This window comes from Eptatretus burgeri, chromosome 5 (genome assembly GCF_056783735.1).
Source record: "Eptatretus burgeri isolate ZD-2024b chromosome 5, Ebu_testis_v1, whole genome shotgun sequence".
NCBI lineage: Eukaryota > Metazoa > Chordata > Myxini > Myxiniformes > Myxinidae > Eptatretus > Eptatretus burgeri.
In genome coordinates this window covers 57,427,576-57,444,003 of record NC_140965.1, presented here as the reverse complement: position 1 = coordinate 57,444,003, position 16,428 = coordinate 57,427,576, and the positions used below count along the sequence as shown (strand labels likewise).

The 16,428-nt window shown below is 47.7% G+C and overlaps 1 protein-coding gene across 7 annotated transcripts in view; it reads left to right on the top strand.

Annotated features, from left to right (window-relative positions):
• Nucleotides 1-16,428, top strand: part of LOC147026493 (palladin-like) — a 264,027-nt gene that overhangs the window by 64,775 nt on the left and 182,824 nt on the right. For all 7 annotated transcript variants that reach the window (XM_085881959.1, XM_085881962.1, XM_085881961.1 and 4 more), the window contains exons 4-6: nucleotides 3,864-3,918; nucleotides 4,338-4,419; nucleotides 4,631-4,702. In XM_085881959.1, coding sequence (XP_085738085.1) covers nucleotides 3,864-3,918; nucleotides 4,338-4,419; nucleotides 4,631-4,702 — 209 coding nt within the window. The remainder of the gene's footprint in view (nucleotides 1-3,863; nucleotides 3,919-4,337; nucleotides 4,420-4,630; nucleotides 4,703-16,428) is intronic.

The following is a 16,428-nucleotide window of genomic DNA, read 5'->3' as shown; positions in this document are numbered from 1 at the left end:
AACAGGCAAACAAGCAGCCATAGACTGGTATTTACGAAATCGTCAACTTGACCTCTGACCTTGTCTAATAAAAGCTGTCTCAAGAGAAGGTAGCGACGCAAACCAGAAGTTTCTACGATGATTCTGTACCAAACCTCTCATAAAACATCCGATTTTTACCAGAATTTCGACAACCGAGTGTTAAGCATACTTAACCATTACCAAAATTGAAGACAGGATTGAAATTGACTTTAAAACGAGTGCGTAATGCCGTGTGTTACAATCCCCCTCATTAGCATAATCTTCAGTTCAGCCTCAGATACAACACCCGACATAAATGTCATAAAACATCCGATTTTTACCAGAATTTCGACAACCGAGTGTTAAGCATATTTAACCTTACCAAAATTGAAGACAGGATTGAAATTGACTTTAAAACGAGTGCGTAATGCCGTGTGTTACAATCCCCCTCATGAGCATAATATTCAGTAAAACCTCAGATACGTCACCCGACATAAATGTCATAAAACATCCGATGTTTACTAGAATTTCGACAACCTAATATTAAGCATGCTTAGCCATTACCAAAAGTGAAAACAGGATTGAAATTGACTTTAAAACGAGCGCGTAATGCCGTGTGTTACAATCCCCCTCATTAGCATAATCTTCAGTTAAGCCTCAGATACGACACCCGACATAAATCTCATAAACATCCGATTTTTACCCGAATTTCGACAACCGAGTATTAAGCATAGTTAACTGTTACCAAAAGTGAAAACAGAATTGCGATCAGAGTTAAAACGAACTCGTAACGTCGACCGAAGCAAAAATCTCCATTTCTCCATGCAATTATTTAATATTATTTTATCAAAGTCACAAAACCGTAATATTCGGCCATCCACCAACAATCTTTACAGAATCCGACGGCTTAGCAAGTCAGGCATGCGGCGATAACCTTTATTATGATAAAAAATACTTTTAAACACCATCTTTATCGAAAACACCGTCAGCGCGCACACACAAAACCTGAACGTGACTCAACGCTGCGTCTGCTCGAGCGCGCTGCACCACGTGACGACCCGTGACGCAGCTAGTGTAATATTTTTTATACAATCTTAAAACGTTTCCAAAACATCCGATTTTTACCAGAATTTCGACAACCGAGTGTTAAGCGTCCGAAGCGATTGCAAAAACCAAAGACAAAATTAAAATCGAAGTTACAACGAACTCGTAACGTCGACCGAAGCAAAAATATTCCATTTCTCCACATGAATTTATGGAATTATGTTTGACCTCACTGTGACCTTGACCTTTGACCGATTTTGACCAAATATAATCAGCGCTAGCCATCATCCTCCTGAATCAAGTGGTGTAATTTAGCATTGGTAGCTTCTTCCGTTCTCGAGTTATTGTGCCTACAAACAAACACACACACAAACAAACAAGCAGTCATAGACTGGTACTTATGAAATCGTCAACTTGACCTCTGACCTTGTCTAATAAAAGCTGTCTCAAGAGAAGGTCGCAACGCAAACCAGAAGTTTCTACGATGATTCTGTACTAAACATCAAAAATCGAATGTTTGACCTCACTGTGACCTTGACCTTTGACCGATTTTGACCAAAATCTAATCAGCACTAGCCATCACCCTCCTGAATCTCCTGGTGTAATTTGACATTGGTAGCTTCTTCCGTTCTCGAGTTATCGTGCCTACAAACGAACACACGAACACACAAACACACAAACACACACACACACACAGACAAACAGACAAACACACAAACAGAGGTCGGAAGTCATCAATATACTTATGCAATCTTTAGATTTCCTAAGTAACAAACGGACCCAAATGCAGTGCCCTCTCCTTTGGCGATTGTAACTGGAGCGTTCATGGAGCATGTTACCCCATGCAGTGTTGAGGTATATACTTCAATGTAAATGTACTAATTATTTTAATGATCGTTAAAAAACATTCTGGAAGTTTAACATGACTGAAGCAGTCTTATGCATCACTCTTACACACCACCCTATTTAACATGTCCATGTACTGTTAAATGGAAGACTTTTGGAAGTGACAAGGAAGAGATTTGTGTTTTACAGTGTTCAAGTTTTTATTTAATTTCATTAAAATAAAGATTGTAAAAGTCGTATAAATAAATAAATTACGGAATTTACCACTGTTTTATCACTGTTTTAGGCAGTTTCGATTGCACTATTACCCTATCTAAATTCGAACACATTGCCTCGTTATTCATGCATTTTGTTTATGTCCTATGTAACATCCTTAAACACAGTAAATATCATGTTTGGAATGATTTTCAATTTTGTTTGACCGTCAGGCAGGCATAAAGATGAGAAATATTATCTCACTCCTTTGTGCTCCTGTGAGATCAGGAGAGATTCAGAGACAAAGTACTGTAAAATGGCATACTTGTTTTCCGATTCATGTTCCTATTTATAATCAAAATATAACATTAAATTTAAATAAGTTGTTCCTCGATCATAAACTGATGTTTACAGATGGACGGACGGACATGAACTAATTGCTTCACCCACGCTTTTTGCATTACGTGTGCGAGGCAAAATTGGTTATTACCTGTTGCTTGACTTCCCCTTCCACCCACCCCCAGAAAACCAATTTCTTTCACATGCCACAAGAGTGAAAGGATTGTTAAAAATGTTCATCTTGCCACTACAGCCAACATACACACACACACACACACACACAAACACACAAACACACAAACACACACACACACAAACACACAAACACACAAACACACACACACACAAAGTCATACAGTGGTGGACAATAGTATTTACAATCTCCTTGAGAAAAACAGCTGAGGATCTTTATATAGTCCACAAGTTCAACAACGTGATGAATCATTCATAGTTTAAGGCTGTTTTATCAATTAAGTCACTGAACAACCATGCATTGTCAAAGATCCAATTAAAGCTGTTCAATTTCAAGATGTTGTCAAACAATACTCAATGGAAACATGACGACCTGAATAGTTGCTTTCACCAAGTAACCGATTCAGATCCAGTTGTTTTGTACTTTTCCAGCATGACAATGGCCCCAAGCATCAGGAGAATTCAAATGATACATTTTTGAAGAGGAACAAATCAATGTACTTGATAGCTTTCCCAATGTTCCAACTTAAACCCAATAGAGATGTGGTATAAGTTTATGAAGCTGGCTAGCCTCACAATGTGTGCAAGTCAAATAACTAAGTGTAAAAGAGTGTGCCTTGTTTTCAAAGGAAGGATTGTTGTATGTTACAAAAATGACTTGAAGTGGTTCTCAAAGCAAAGAGAGGTCAAAAACATAATGGACATGATGACTGAGTTGTACATTGAATGTACTGATGCATAACTGCAACCACAACCTTTGTCTTCATTCAAAACATACATACAGTCACTGCATTATGCAACTTGATGAGTTTGGCATCGATCAACTTTTTGTTGATTTTTGTTTTATTAACCCTTTTTTAATCCACTGTTTGAAATTGATTCTGCACGTCTGCCTCCAATATGAAGGTATCCTGTGTTTTACAAGGGGTCTGCAAACTTTTGCGTTCCACCATCATTACCTCCCGACAATATTTTTGGCTGGTCCTACAATTTCGAATTGGTATCTATCCACTGGATTTTAAGGTCATAGCACCTATTTGGCTTGACTTTATATGTATCTGATGCTCAAACTAACTCACGTGTCATCAATGCACATCAACAACATGGAGGAGATGACTTTTAGTTACCTCTACTTTAAAAATGTTCTTCTACTTTTGTAGTGTTTGTGGTGTGTGATACGTGTGTGTGCATAGCAAATGGTGTGAAGCAACATGACTTAATTTTATTGCATTTTTGGAATCGTTCAGGAACTACTTCCTCAGATTCAGACACAGATTCACCCTCCCAGGATGATCAGACAGAGTGAGTACACAATAAATTACAATTATAAAATATTACAATCACTCTGTTTTGGATTCATTCAGTTGTTTGAAATGGTAGAAACCACTGTTAAACTTGCAGAGAAGGCTTTCATTTGTTGAGTACAAGATAATAAGAGCACCATGGAAAAAAGGTTTTGTGCTTGTGTCCGTTTTGATCTTCTAAATTCATTGTTACTGCACATGTTTGAATGATTGGGGATAAACTCTTAGAATATTTAATTATGCCTTATATTTGTCCTATTGTCCATGACATAACACATGCAAGAATAATTTGTTTAAGGGTCATTGTATCTGGATTACTTATTCATGGTTCATTTGTCAGGCATGAGCTCACACGCTCCAATGTGTTGCCTTGTGGACATAAATTTAATTTGCTTCCCATCTGCTGTGCCTTTTTAGGACCACAACGAAGATATCCATGTCAATGAATGTCACTCCGCAGGAGCAGAGTGATGGTTCAGCTCTGGATGAGGTGCCTCAGGTAGTGTGAGGTCTTGTGAAGTTCAACATCATATGGGATTAAAGATAAGATGACTTAAAAAAAATTAAAATCTTGTGCGTAACATAATTGCCTGTAACATTAGTAATAATGCATATTGTAGAAACACTTTTCATAACAAAATGATTAAAAAGCCAATAATTTATGGCTGATGTTTTTTTTTTACATTTGGACTTTTTATCTTTCGTTGCAGATCAGCTCTCCAGGTTGTGACCATGTTGCCTTTGATGAACAGACCGTGGTACCTGCTTTGATATTTACAAAGGTAAGTTTGAAATCCAGCAAGTACAGTGCATGGCTTCATTTATATATTGTTGAAATTCTAATATTTTTGCCAATCAAGACTCCCATGACATTCAATGAGACCTGAACCTTGAAACTCCAAAAGTATGTGGACACCTGCTCGTCCAACATCTCATTGCCAGTCATGGGAATTAATATAGAGTTGGTCCTCTCCTCCCCCCCCCCCCCCTTTGCTGCTATAACAGCCTCCACTCTTCTGGGAAGGCTTTCCACTAGATGTTGGAACATTGTTGCGGGGATTTGCTTCCATTTAGCCACAAGAGCATTCGTGAGGTCAGGCACTGATGTTGGGTGATAAGGTCTGTCTCACAGTCGGCGTTCCATTTCATCCCAAAGATATTCGATGGGGTTGAAGTCAGGGCTCTGCGCATGCCAGTCAAGTTCTTCCACACCGATCTCGACAAACAATTTATGTATGGACCTCGCTTTGTGCACGGAGACATTGTCATGCTGAAACAGGAAAGGGACTTCCCCAAACTGTTGCCAAAAAGTTGGAAGCACAGAATTGTCTAAAATGTCATTGTATGCTGTAGCATTAAGACTTCCATTCACTAGAAGTAAGGGGCCAAGCCCGAACCATAAAAAACAGCCCCAGACAATTATTCCTCCTCCACAAAACTTTACAGTTGGCACGATGCATTCGGTAGATAGCGTTCTCCTGGCATCGGTCAAACCCAGATTCGTTTGTCGGACTGCCAGATGGTGAAGCGTGATTCATCATTCCAGAGAACAAATTTCCACTGCTTCAGAGTCCAATAGCCAGCCAACGCTTGGCATTGCGCATGGTGAACTTAGGCTTGTATGCAGCTGCTAGGCCATGAAAAACCATTTCATGAAGCTCTCGACGAGCAGTGCTTGTTCTGACATTGCTTCCAGAGTCAGTTTGGAACTCCGAAGTGAGTGTTGCAACCGATGACAGAGGATTTTTCCACCTATGTGCTTCAGCACCCAGTGGTCCCATTCTGTGAGCTTGTGTGGCCAACCACTTCGCAGCTGAGCAGTTGTTGCTCCTAGACGTTTGCACTTCACAGAAACAGCACATGGAGTTGACCGGAGCAGCTCGAGCAAAGCAAACATTTGACGAGTTGACTTGTTGGAAAGGTGGCATCCAATGACGGTGCCACGTTGGAAGTCACTGAGCTCTTCAGTACTGCCCATTCCACTGACAATGTTTGTCTTTGGAGATTGGCTGTTTGCTTGATTTTTATACACCTGTCAGAAATGGGTGTGGCTGAAATAGCCGAATCCACTAATTAGAAGGGGTGTTCACCAACTATTGGCAAAGCCTGGTGTTGGCGCAGTGGTTAGGGCAGTGGCTTGAGACCCAAAAGGTCCTGAGTTCAAACCCTGTTGGGACACTGAATTAATATATGTATATATATATATATATATATATATATATATATATGTATATATATATATATATATATATATATATATATATATATATATATATATATATATATATATATACTGTTTAATAACTGTCATATAGATTTCTTTTCCAGTAAAAGGAAGAGTGATCATTGGCCGATCAAGTTTAGTATGTTGCATTTGCCAAGCTTCTGTGTTATTTAATTTAAGAGCAAAGAACGAATCAATGTTGCAAATTGACATCACTGGTTATTCCTTTGTTTAATAATTGCCAAGCAATTTTAACCCAGGATGTGTAGCAAATTCATGCTTGTTGGTTATTGGCATACATTACATGACTGGTGATCACAGATTATTTTTTTTCAACATTAAACGGTCATTGTTTTTTTGTTTGATTGGTGTTCAACGCCATACTCAAGCGTATTTCGCTTATATGACGACGGATTCTCCATTTCTTACTCCGTACTACTTAATATGATGGAAAACCGGGAGGAAACCAAGGATAAACCACCCCCGCGATAGCCGAAGTCACCTCATGTGACTCCCTCATATGCCTAAGCAGGTTGATTGGGCGGTGGGTACATCGAATGAGGATGGGTACTCAGACGCGCTAACCATTAAGCCATGCCGTGGTACCATAAAAGTCACAATAAAGGTTTGACCAGGCTTGAACCACGATCTGCACCAACTACGGAGCCCATGATATAACCAAATAGGCTATTGTAGTGCTCTGAGTTTATGCTGTGAAAGTTTTACAACCTTTCATTTTTTAGTTTCTCAACTCTGAATATTATGGTGGAACAGTTAACATGAATGAAAGGGAGATAACCAGGAGTAAAATCCTGACAACTCTGGGTTTCTACTTGTTCAGCTTTGACAACACTTGTTTTTTCATTGCACGGCTAAACTTTATACCATTTAAATTATGTGACACCCCTGGTTATTTGTTAAAGTAATATAGTGAGAGGAAACCTTATGTTGCCAACTATTGGCAGGTGCAATAACCCTGAAATTTATAAAAAGTGACATCTCTGGTTTTCTCCTTGTGGTCTTCATATATATATATATATATATACATTGTCATGGCCTTGGCTGGTTAGTTCAATGCCCCTGACCCAATTGTGGTGGATGGGCTTCTGCCTGCTTGGCACATTTTGCTTGCGTGTTGATATTGTTGTTGTTATAACAACCCACTTCTTTCATGGCTGGCTTGTAAAAACAAAAATGCAGGAGAAGGTCATAGGGGGCAATTACATACTGTGGGAAATTGGTATTAATCCCTATCTAATTAACACAGCACCACTCCATGTGGTGATAAGTAACACAAGCTCACAGTTTCCTTACTTAATTTCCATCGAGATGTCTCCTACACATGGAACAAACCATTCTATTCAATCCTAAATTCCCTGTTAATTTCCTCCATCTACCCTCACAATCGTAACTATGTATATATATATATATATATATATATATATATATATATATATATATATATATATATATATATATATATATATATATATATATATATATATATATATATATTGTTGTGGTTACCAAATTCGCAAACCACCATTCAGGTCCCTTAGGTGAGGTATCTCGGTAAGTGCATGTGTAGTTAGGCCCAAACCCGTTGTCTAGTGGGAATACATGTCATTTATACGTGCTGCGACTCTTCAGGATAGCCGTTTTTCTTTTACTATCTTTATTTTGGACCAACCGCCATGATTACCACCACAACCACAACATCAACCACCAACCACAACGCCGCTTCACCACAACCGCCACGACCTTCACGTCACACCTCGCAACCGTAGCATCGCCACCGTTCTTGCCCCGCTGTGGGTGCCGGTGTTGGACTCGTGCTGGGCGCGCGTTGAACAGCGTGTGCAAAGTCACGGATTTTGTGCTTCAAAGGCGGATCAGGGACGACACACGCCCGCTTTTTGCCGTCCAATCGGTGAGCGAGGGGCGATTTGGCCCCGCCTCCAGAACGATCGATATATGCAAATTTGTGGATCAAAAAGCCTTCACGCCCACTTTTTCTCGGGCCAATGGGGAGCGAGGTGAAAGGTCAAAGGGAGGGGGTCAAAGGCGAAGCTTCGGGGGGATAAAAGGACCGTGTTCGTCAGTCAGAGCGGTGTGGAAGTCTGGAGCCCGAAGCCTGCAGTAGCTGGAGAAGCTGAAGAGAGTCGAACGAGGAGAGCCCAAAGAAGAGTCCAGAGTCGGAGGGCGGAGAGGCGGCAGCGGCGAAGGCAGACGAGGGGGTGCTCGCGACGGTGCCGGGAGCTGCACACCCGAGGAAGGCCGGCAGCGCGACCTGGCCGAGGTGGAGACGCACACCAGGGATAATAAAGATCCTCTATACCCCGAGCATCAGCAACCCCCTCCTGTTTCCCCCCGCGCTGAGATAGTGCGACCAAGGGGGCCCCCTTCCCACCCCCTGCCAGATACTGTCCGCGAGGCCTGCGGAGTGAGGCACCATCGCCGCTCCGCGTCTCATCACCAGACGGGTAGGCGCGACCCGGTCTCGGCCCCAGGCCCGCCTCATTCTTGGGGGTATTCTTTCCTTGGTTTTGGGTATGTGTTGTCGGCGCCGTCTGTGAAGTAGAATTGTATAAGTGTTGCCGTGTGCTCGGTAGTCGGTATTAGCTCTGCATTGTTTTCGCTTTTATATTTGCTTTTTGTGTAAATGGAATTGTGTTTTTTCTGTGTGCATTTGGTGGAATTGTATTTGTGTGCTTCCCGTGTGCCGCGAATAAATGTGCTTTATTGTTGAACTGTTCTCCCGCTTCGCTTCGTCTTTTCCTCCATTGAATCCCCATCTTGCTTCACGTAAAGGGTTGGTAGTGGGCTGAATACGCCCGATAATTAATCGAACCGTCGAGGTCGACGATAACACCGCTCGGTTATTCTGATAGTACGGAACGGGTCGCTTAAGTGGCCCGTGTCCGAAGTCGACCTGCGGCGAGGTGCGATCGCCCAGTCTACCCTCCGCGTGGGTACTTAGGTAGGTCGAATTCGGCGAGCAACCCTATCCAACGCGGGGGCTGATTGGCTCGATCGCGGTGAGACCGAAAGGTCCACCCGTGACTGGTTCCCGGCGTTAGTCCGAGAGGGTCACGACTGGATTGTCCGTCCGGTGGGCGACGTGCCGCGATTCGAGTTACGTGGCCGTCAGCACGCCGGCGGGCGCGAAGACCGCAACACTGGTGTCAGGTCGTGCGATATAAACTCATCGCCCTCCTCGCGGCACTGGTATCGGAGAACAGGAAAACGGGCTCTCCTGTCTCCGGCTAAATTCACGGGAATCGGTCCAGGGGTGAGAGAAGCGACCCCCGATTCCCTCCAAATTACGAGCGAGCAAATTAACCCTTCACGAGAAGCAAGATGGCGTCTCAAGGCGAGCGGGAGCCGGGGATATTAGAAATGGATGTAGAATGTGTAGGATCCATGGTCCAGGATGGAATCCCCGAGCAGGAAATGTTGATTGTGCAGGAACACGGACTCGCCCAACTGAACCCAGGGCCCGAGGTGGGTGCGGCAGCGGCCGCGGTGTATGACACCTCCCCCCCCCTCTCCACCAAGACCCTTCCCCAACCCCTGCCGAAACGGCTCACTTGAGTGCATCCGACATGGCCCAGCTATTCACCATGCTGGCACAAATGAATGCGGCAATGACAAATGAAATGAAAAACGAAATGAAAGGCATGAACAAACAAATAAACGAAAAGATGGATACATTCACAAACGAAATAAAACGCATGAAAACTAAAATGGAAACAAACATGAAGGAAGAAACGAAAAAGCTCCGGGGGGAGACGCAGAACATGGGCCGATGCCTGCAGGCGGGCATGAAGGCCGTGACAAAGGAAATAATAGTTGAGACAAGGGAGGTAAAGGGGGAAGAGTTGGCAGAGACACGGGAGATAGAAAAAATAGAGGAAAGACTACACGAGGAAGACGGGGTAAGTGACGCACACACACACACAGAGGTAGTGGAGGATAATGGGGGTGAGCTCGCGGAGCGTGCAGGGACCCGGTGCGAGCACCTGGATGGCCTCCTCCAGGAACGAGGGGAGGGAGTATGCCCCCTTGAGGTGAGTCACGACCAGGTGAGTTCGGTCGTGTTTTGCGAGGTTGAGGGGACGAGTGCTGTGGACGGGTGCACGGAGAGCTTGGGGGGTATAGAGGCCCCGGAGACCCTTGTGGGGACACGAATCCCCAGTGTGGTTGTCCCTGTGTGTGTGGTGCAAAGCGTGAGTGCGGCACCGTGTGTGGAAGCGACCCCGTGTGTGAGTGGTGTGGTGGCGATGGTGCCAGAGTGCGTGCTTCCCAGCACGCCGTGTGTGGATGAGGCACGGAGTGTGGGTGAGGCACCGCGGGTGAGTGCCCCCGCGTGTGTGGATGAGGCACCGCGGTTGAGTTCCCCCGCACGCGTGAGTGAACGGCCGTGTGCAAGGTCGCTGTGTGCAAGGGAGACCGTGTGTGTGAGAGAGCGGTATGAGAGGGAGATGTCGGTTGGCATGCGGGAGCACGCAGCCGCGTCTCCCGGTGTGAATGTGATGGTGTGGACTGTGTGCGTCGTAACACGCAGGTATGCGTGTGTGGAATGGAGACGGAGACGGCGACAGAGGAGAGAAAGCCGTGTAGCGGCTGTAGCTGTTTCGGGGACCGTGCCGGGTTCACCCAGCAGTGAGCACGCGGTTCGTGCTGTGCAACGCACGAGACCACCACGTGCTCGCTTGCGAGAGTGAAGTCCCGGTCCGGAAACGCACGCGGTGGATTTGCCGATCCCGCGGACGGACAAAGTTTAGGCAGGTAAATGGATTTGGACCGGACGGGTTCTCCACGCGATCGTGTGTGTTAAGCTCCAACGGGCAAAGCACATGTGTTCGCGTGGGGAACCCCTCGAGACGTGGGGCTTGTTTTTTTTATGCGCACGGTGACGTCATGGCTGCACGTGGGGTTGGAATCCGGCAGGAGGGGTATCTCTGCCGGATGGTCCCGTCCAAGGAGGGACGAGGAACACGTGCAGCTGCATGACGTCACGGGCAGGTGCAAAGTGCGCGAGCTCTGAGTTGCCGCGCAGGTGCTGGGCATGAAAAAAAAGGGAAAAGCAAGCCTCACTTTCGGGTGTACAGGATTCCTGGGCAAGGGGTGAAAGACCCCCTTACCCTGGGCACAGGATGGAAACTAGTTAGGGGGAAGGGTAAGCTTAGCTAGACCGACTTCATGGGGCAGGGGTAAGTCCTCATGGAGTCCGTGGAATGGATTAGTTAGAGGGATTGTAGCCAGATTTAGGTTGGGAAATAAAATGATTTATTTGAGGACATGGACAGACTTTGAATGTGTAGTGGGGACGTAGCTTAGCTACGTAGGTTAAATGGAACGTGCTATAGTTTAAGGGACGACGTGGGAGCACGAGTTAGTTAGGGGATGTAGTTAGAAGGATGGCAGAGTTCAGTGGTGTGTGTGTTGAAGAGTTGGTGGGTGAAGTGGAAGCATGTACATGGTGAGTGAGTGAGGCCAGCGGGTCTGTGTGAATGGAGCGAATGGGGAATGCATGGTGCGATGAGTGATTGGGGGGGAGGAGTGACTCCCGCCCAAGGGACCCCGGGGTCAGAGTAAAGTGAGTTAGGGGGTTAGTCAAATTGAAAAATGGAGGTCGTTTTGTTGTTGGTGGGAAAGTAGGCTCGAGACCCATTTGGAGGGGTGCAGGAGCCCTGTTGACGGGCTTGGGAGCGTGGCTGCGAAAGGTGAGTATCGCTGAGTGGGTACCCCGGGCACCAGGCTAGTCGGCCGCGGTAGGCCATGGGCCCATGGGGGGCCGGGATAACGTAGTGGGCACGGGTGCGCCTGCTTGGTGCGGGGGCCCGGGGCGCCATTAGCCGCGTGGGCAGTGTTGTGGGCACGGGTGACCCTCGGAAAGGGGCCCGGGAGGCCGGCCTGCCACGTGTGCGTTTCAGGGGAGGTGCCATGGGGGGCACTCCCCGGTGTTAGGGAGCTGTTTAGGCTCGGAGGCAGTGTAGTGCCCGGGGGTGCCATAGCGGGAGATTCGGCAGAGGGTCGTGCCTGCCAAAGGGAGCCACGTGTCCCAGCCAGGAGACCGTGTGAGGGCACGGAGAGAAAATTGGGGGGCGAGGCCCGAAATTGTGAGGACACCAACACAGGCGACGGGAATCTGGGTTGTTAGAACCAATACTTTAAGCGAGAGGCGCTTGTTGAAAGCCCCGGGGTAGTTTAACAGTTAAATGGATAGGGTAGATTAGGAGATGCACCCCTCCGCACCATCCATCCCCTCGCTCTCGTTGTGGGCCGCTGGACCCACTTTGGGTTAGATCGCCGAACTCTGGGGAGGCCATTCTGAGGCTTCGTTGGGCCTCGACACAGGACGTTAGCTCTCCCTTATTCCCCTCTGGGAAGGGAACGTAGGGGTTGGGAGTAGGCTAGGTGACAGAATAGGTTAGCCAAACAAGGACGATAAAGGGGGTTAGGGGACGATTTATAGTGGGGAAGTAAAAATAAAAACAATAAAAAAATAAGTTGGGGCTAAATTGGGGTTTGACAAATTAAGGGAGTGGGTATGTACAGTGACAGGCAAAGGCGATAGGTGGGAGGGAGACAGGTAGGTAGGTCCGAGCCCGCCTTCCAAGTGGCCAGCACCACCGCACTCCCTCCACCAACCTCCACTGAACGGCAAAGGCTGGCCAACTTCATCGGCTGGCCGTGTTTTGCTGCAAGGCAGAGGCCGGCCAACTTCATCGGCAGCTGTTGTTTTGCTGCAAGGCCTGTGCCGGCCGGATCATCTGCAGCTGTGGTACTTCAAGGCCTGTGCCGGCCAGTTCATCTGCCGGCTGTGTTTGCCTGCAACGTTCTTCTTCTGCGGGCTGTGTTTGCCTGCTCACCTTTGCCATGCCATGCCCACTGCCCCTGTTCACCAGCCCCATTCAATTTTTGCTTTGCCCCCCATGTTCATTTCCATGTGCGCCAGGATCAAGGCAACAGTTTGCAAGCTGCGAGAACTGCCCTGTTGGCAGCTACAACACGGGCCTGCAGTGGCAGCCCGTGCACCGTGTTTTGCGTCCATCCATTCATCCATTCATTCGTTGTGCTCATTGCGTGTGCCACTTGAGCTGGCACGGAGACTGCGTTGTGCAGCCCATGCACCGTTGTGGTTCACTGCGTTCAGTTCAAAAGGGAAGGCCTTGGACTGCGTGTGAGCAGCCAGCCACGTTCCCTGTCACCTGCATTGTTTGAGTCAGAGACTGCATGTGGGCAGCCTGGCTCCCTGCTAACTGCTTTCTTTTTGCAGAGTTCAATGATCCTGGGCCATGGTTTAGTGTAAAATTTGTAAGTTAAGGTTAAGATGTACTGTACATATGAGTGCGCCCCCGGCATGTTTGTCTTAGCGCCGGCAATTTTATTTAAGTCGTCCGTGTGAGTGAGTTTGTTTAGGTAGTTACGCAGCCCTCAGGTTATTTATTTTGGGGACACGAATACCATGAATGTCGCACTCAGGGATCCGTAGGTAAAATGTACTTGGGAAAACTACACATGATGGCAAACGAAAATTTGACGACTCGGGACGAGTCTGTAAAAAGGGAAGGGGGTAGTGTTGTGGTTACCAAATTCGCAAACCACCATTCAGGTCCCTTAGGTGAGGTATCTCGGTAAGTGCATGTGTAGTTAGGCCCAAACCCGTTGTCTAGTGGGAATACATGTCATTTATACGTGCTGCGACTCTTCAGGATAGCCGTTTTTCTTTTACTATCTTTATTTTGGACCAACCGCCATGATTACCACCACAACCACAACATCAACCACCAACCACAACGCCGCTTCACCACAACCGCCACGACCTTCACGTCACACCTCGCAACCGTAGCATCGCCACCGTTCTTGCCCCGCTGTGGGTGCCGGTGTTGGACTCGTGCGGGGCGCGCGTTGAACAGCGTGTGCAAAGTCACGGATTTTGTGCTTCAAAGGCGGATCAGGGACGACACACGCCCGCTTTTTGCCGTCCAATCGGTGAGCGAGGGGCGATTTGGCCCCGCCTCCAGAACGATCGATATATGCAAATTTGTGGATCAAAAATCCTTCACGCCCACTTTTTCTCGGGCCAATGTGGAGCGAGGTGAAAGGTCAAAGGGAGGGGGTCAAAGGCGAAGCTACGGGGGGATAAAAGGACCGTGTTCGTCAGTCAGAGCGGTGTGGAAGTCTGGAGCCCGAAGCCTGCAGTAGCTGGAGAAGCTGAAGAGAGTCGAACGAGGAGAGCCCAAAGAAGAGTCCAGAGTCGGAGAGTCCAGAGGCGGAGAGGCGGCAGCGGCGAAGGCAGACGAGGGGGTGCTCGCGACGGTGCCGGGAGCTGCACGCCCGAGGAAGGCCGTCAGCGCGACCTGGCCGAGGTGGAGACGCACACCAGGGATAATAAAGATCCTCTATACCCCGAGCATCAGCAACCCCCTCCTGTTTCCCCCCGCGCTGAGATAGTGCGACCAAGGGGGCCCCCTTCCCACCCCCTGCCAGATACTGTCCGCGAGGCCCGCGGAGTGAGGCGCCATCGCCGCTCCGCGTCTCATCACCAGACGGGTAGGCGCGACCCGGTCTCGGCCCCAGGCCCGCCTCATTCTTGGGGGTATTCTTTCCTTGGTTTTGGGTATGTGTTGTCGGCGCCGTCTGTGAAGTAGAATTGTATAAGTGTTGCCGTGTGCTCGGTAGTCGGTATTAGCTCTGCATTGTTTTCGCTTTTATATTTGCTTTTTGTGTAAATGGAATTGTGTTTTTTCTGTGTGCATTTGGTGGAATTGTATTTGTGTGCTTCATGTGTGCCGCGAATAAATGTGCTTTATTGTTGAACTGTTCTCCCGCTTCGCTTCGTCTTTTCCTCCATTGAATCCCCATCTTGCTTCACGTAAAGGGTTGGTAGTGGGCTGAATACGCCCGATAATTAATCGAACCGTCGAGGTCGACGATAACACCGCTCGGTTATTCTGATAGTACGGAACGGGTCGCTTAAGTGGCCCGTGTCCGAAGTCGACCTGCGGCGAGGTGCGATCGCCCGGTCTACCCTCCGCGTGGGTACTTAGGTAGGTCGAATTCGGCGAGCAACCCTATCCCACGCGGGGGCTGATTGGCTCGATCGCGGTGAGACCGAAAGGTCCACCCGTGACTGGTTCCCGGCGTTAGTCCGAGAGGGTCACGACTGGATTGTCCGTCCGGTGGACGACGTGCCGCGATTCGAGTTACGTGGCCGTCAGCACGCCGGCGGGCGCGAAGACTGCAACAATATATATATATATATATATATATATATATATATATATATATATATATATATATATATATATATATATATATATATATATATTGTTACGGCTGTGGAAATTTGCCGAACACCATATAGGTCCAAAGTTCAGTTATGCCGATAAGTCCGTGTTCAGTTAGATTTCCCCACCGTTGTTTAATGGGAATTATTCATGTCGCCCGTGCTGTGATGTTTGAGTCAGCCGTTTTTCTTTACTATCGTTATTTTGGACCAACCACCTTCTCCACCATGCCACCCAACAACCACCTTCTCCACACCACCCACCGACCACCGCTTCAACCTCCTTCTCCATGACACCCACCAACCACCACGTCAACCGCCAACCACCCTCTCCACACCGCCTTCATAACGACGACATCTCCCCACCATCTCCTAAACCGCATCTCCCCCACCCGAATAACATCGTCTCACCTTCATCCCCGAAGCCGCCATCTTTGTGCCAGCCACGGCCAGTTCCCAGAGAACAGCGTCGTTGTAAACAGATGCGGGGGTTTCTTAGTTGGTGCCAACGATGGTGATTTCACCCACGTCCACTCTCTGAGCATGTTTGGGTGATTTCACGCACGTCCGCTCTGTGGAAGCTTCTCCTCGGAATTCGGATCACAGGAGAAAAAGGGGCGGGGCCTATGGGGGTCGAAGGTCTAAGAGCGGAGGTCATGTCTCATCTCACGAACCCTATAAAATGGTGTGCAGAGCGCCAGTTCGAAGTCTGGAGTCGGTCGGTGGAGTCAGTCGGTGAAGTCTGGAGACGGGAGAACACAGGCGGGGGCGAAGTCCAAGAGAGCGGAGGACACGCGAGATGGAGAGCGTGGCTGAGCTTGCTGTGCTGCGCAGACCTGCGCATTCGTGGGGAGCGAGAGAGCCAGAGAGAGCTCGCCAGCCAGGGCCAAACGGTCTGAGGTGATCGAGCTTCGGGACAGTCCGAGCGTCGCTGAGGAATGGACGGGTTCTTTCAAAGAGCATCAACTTTGAAAGAGCATCAAAAG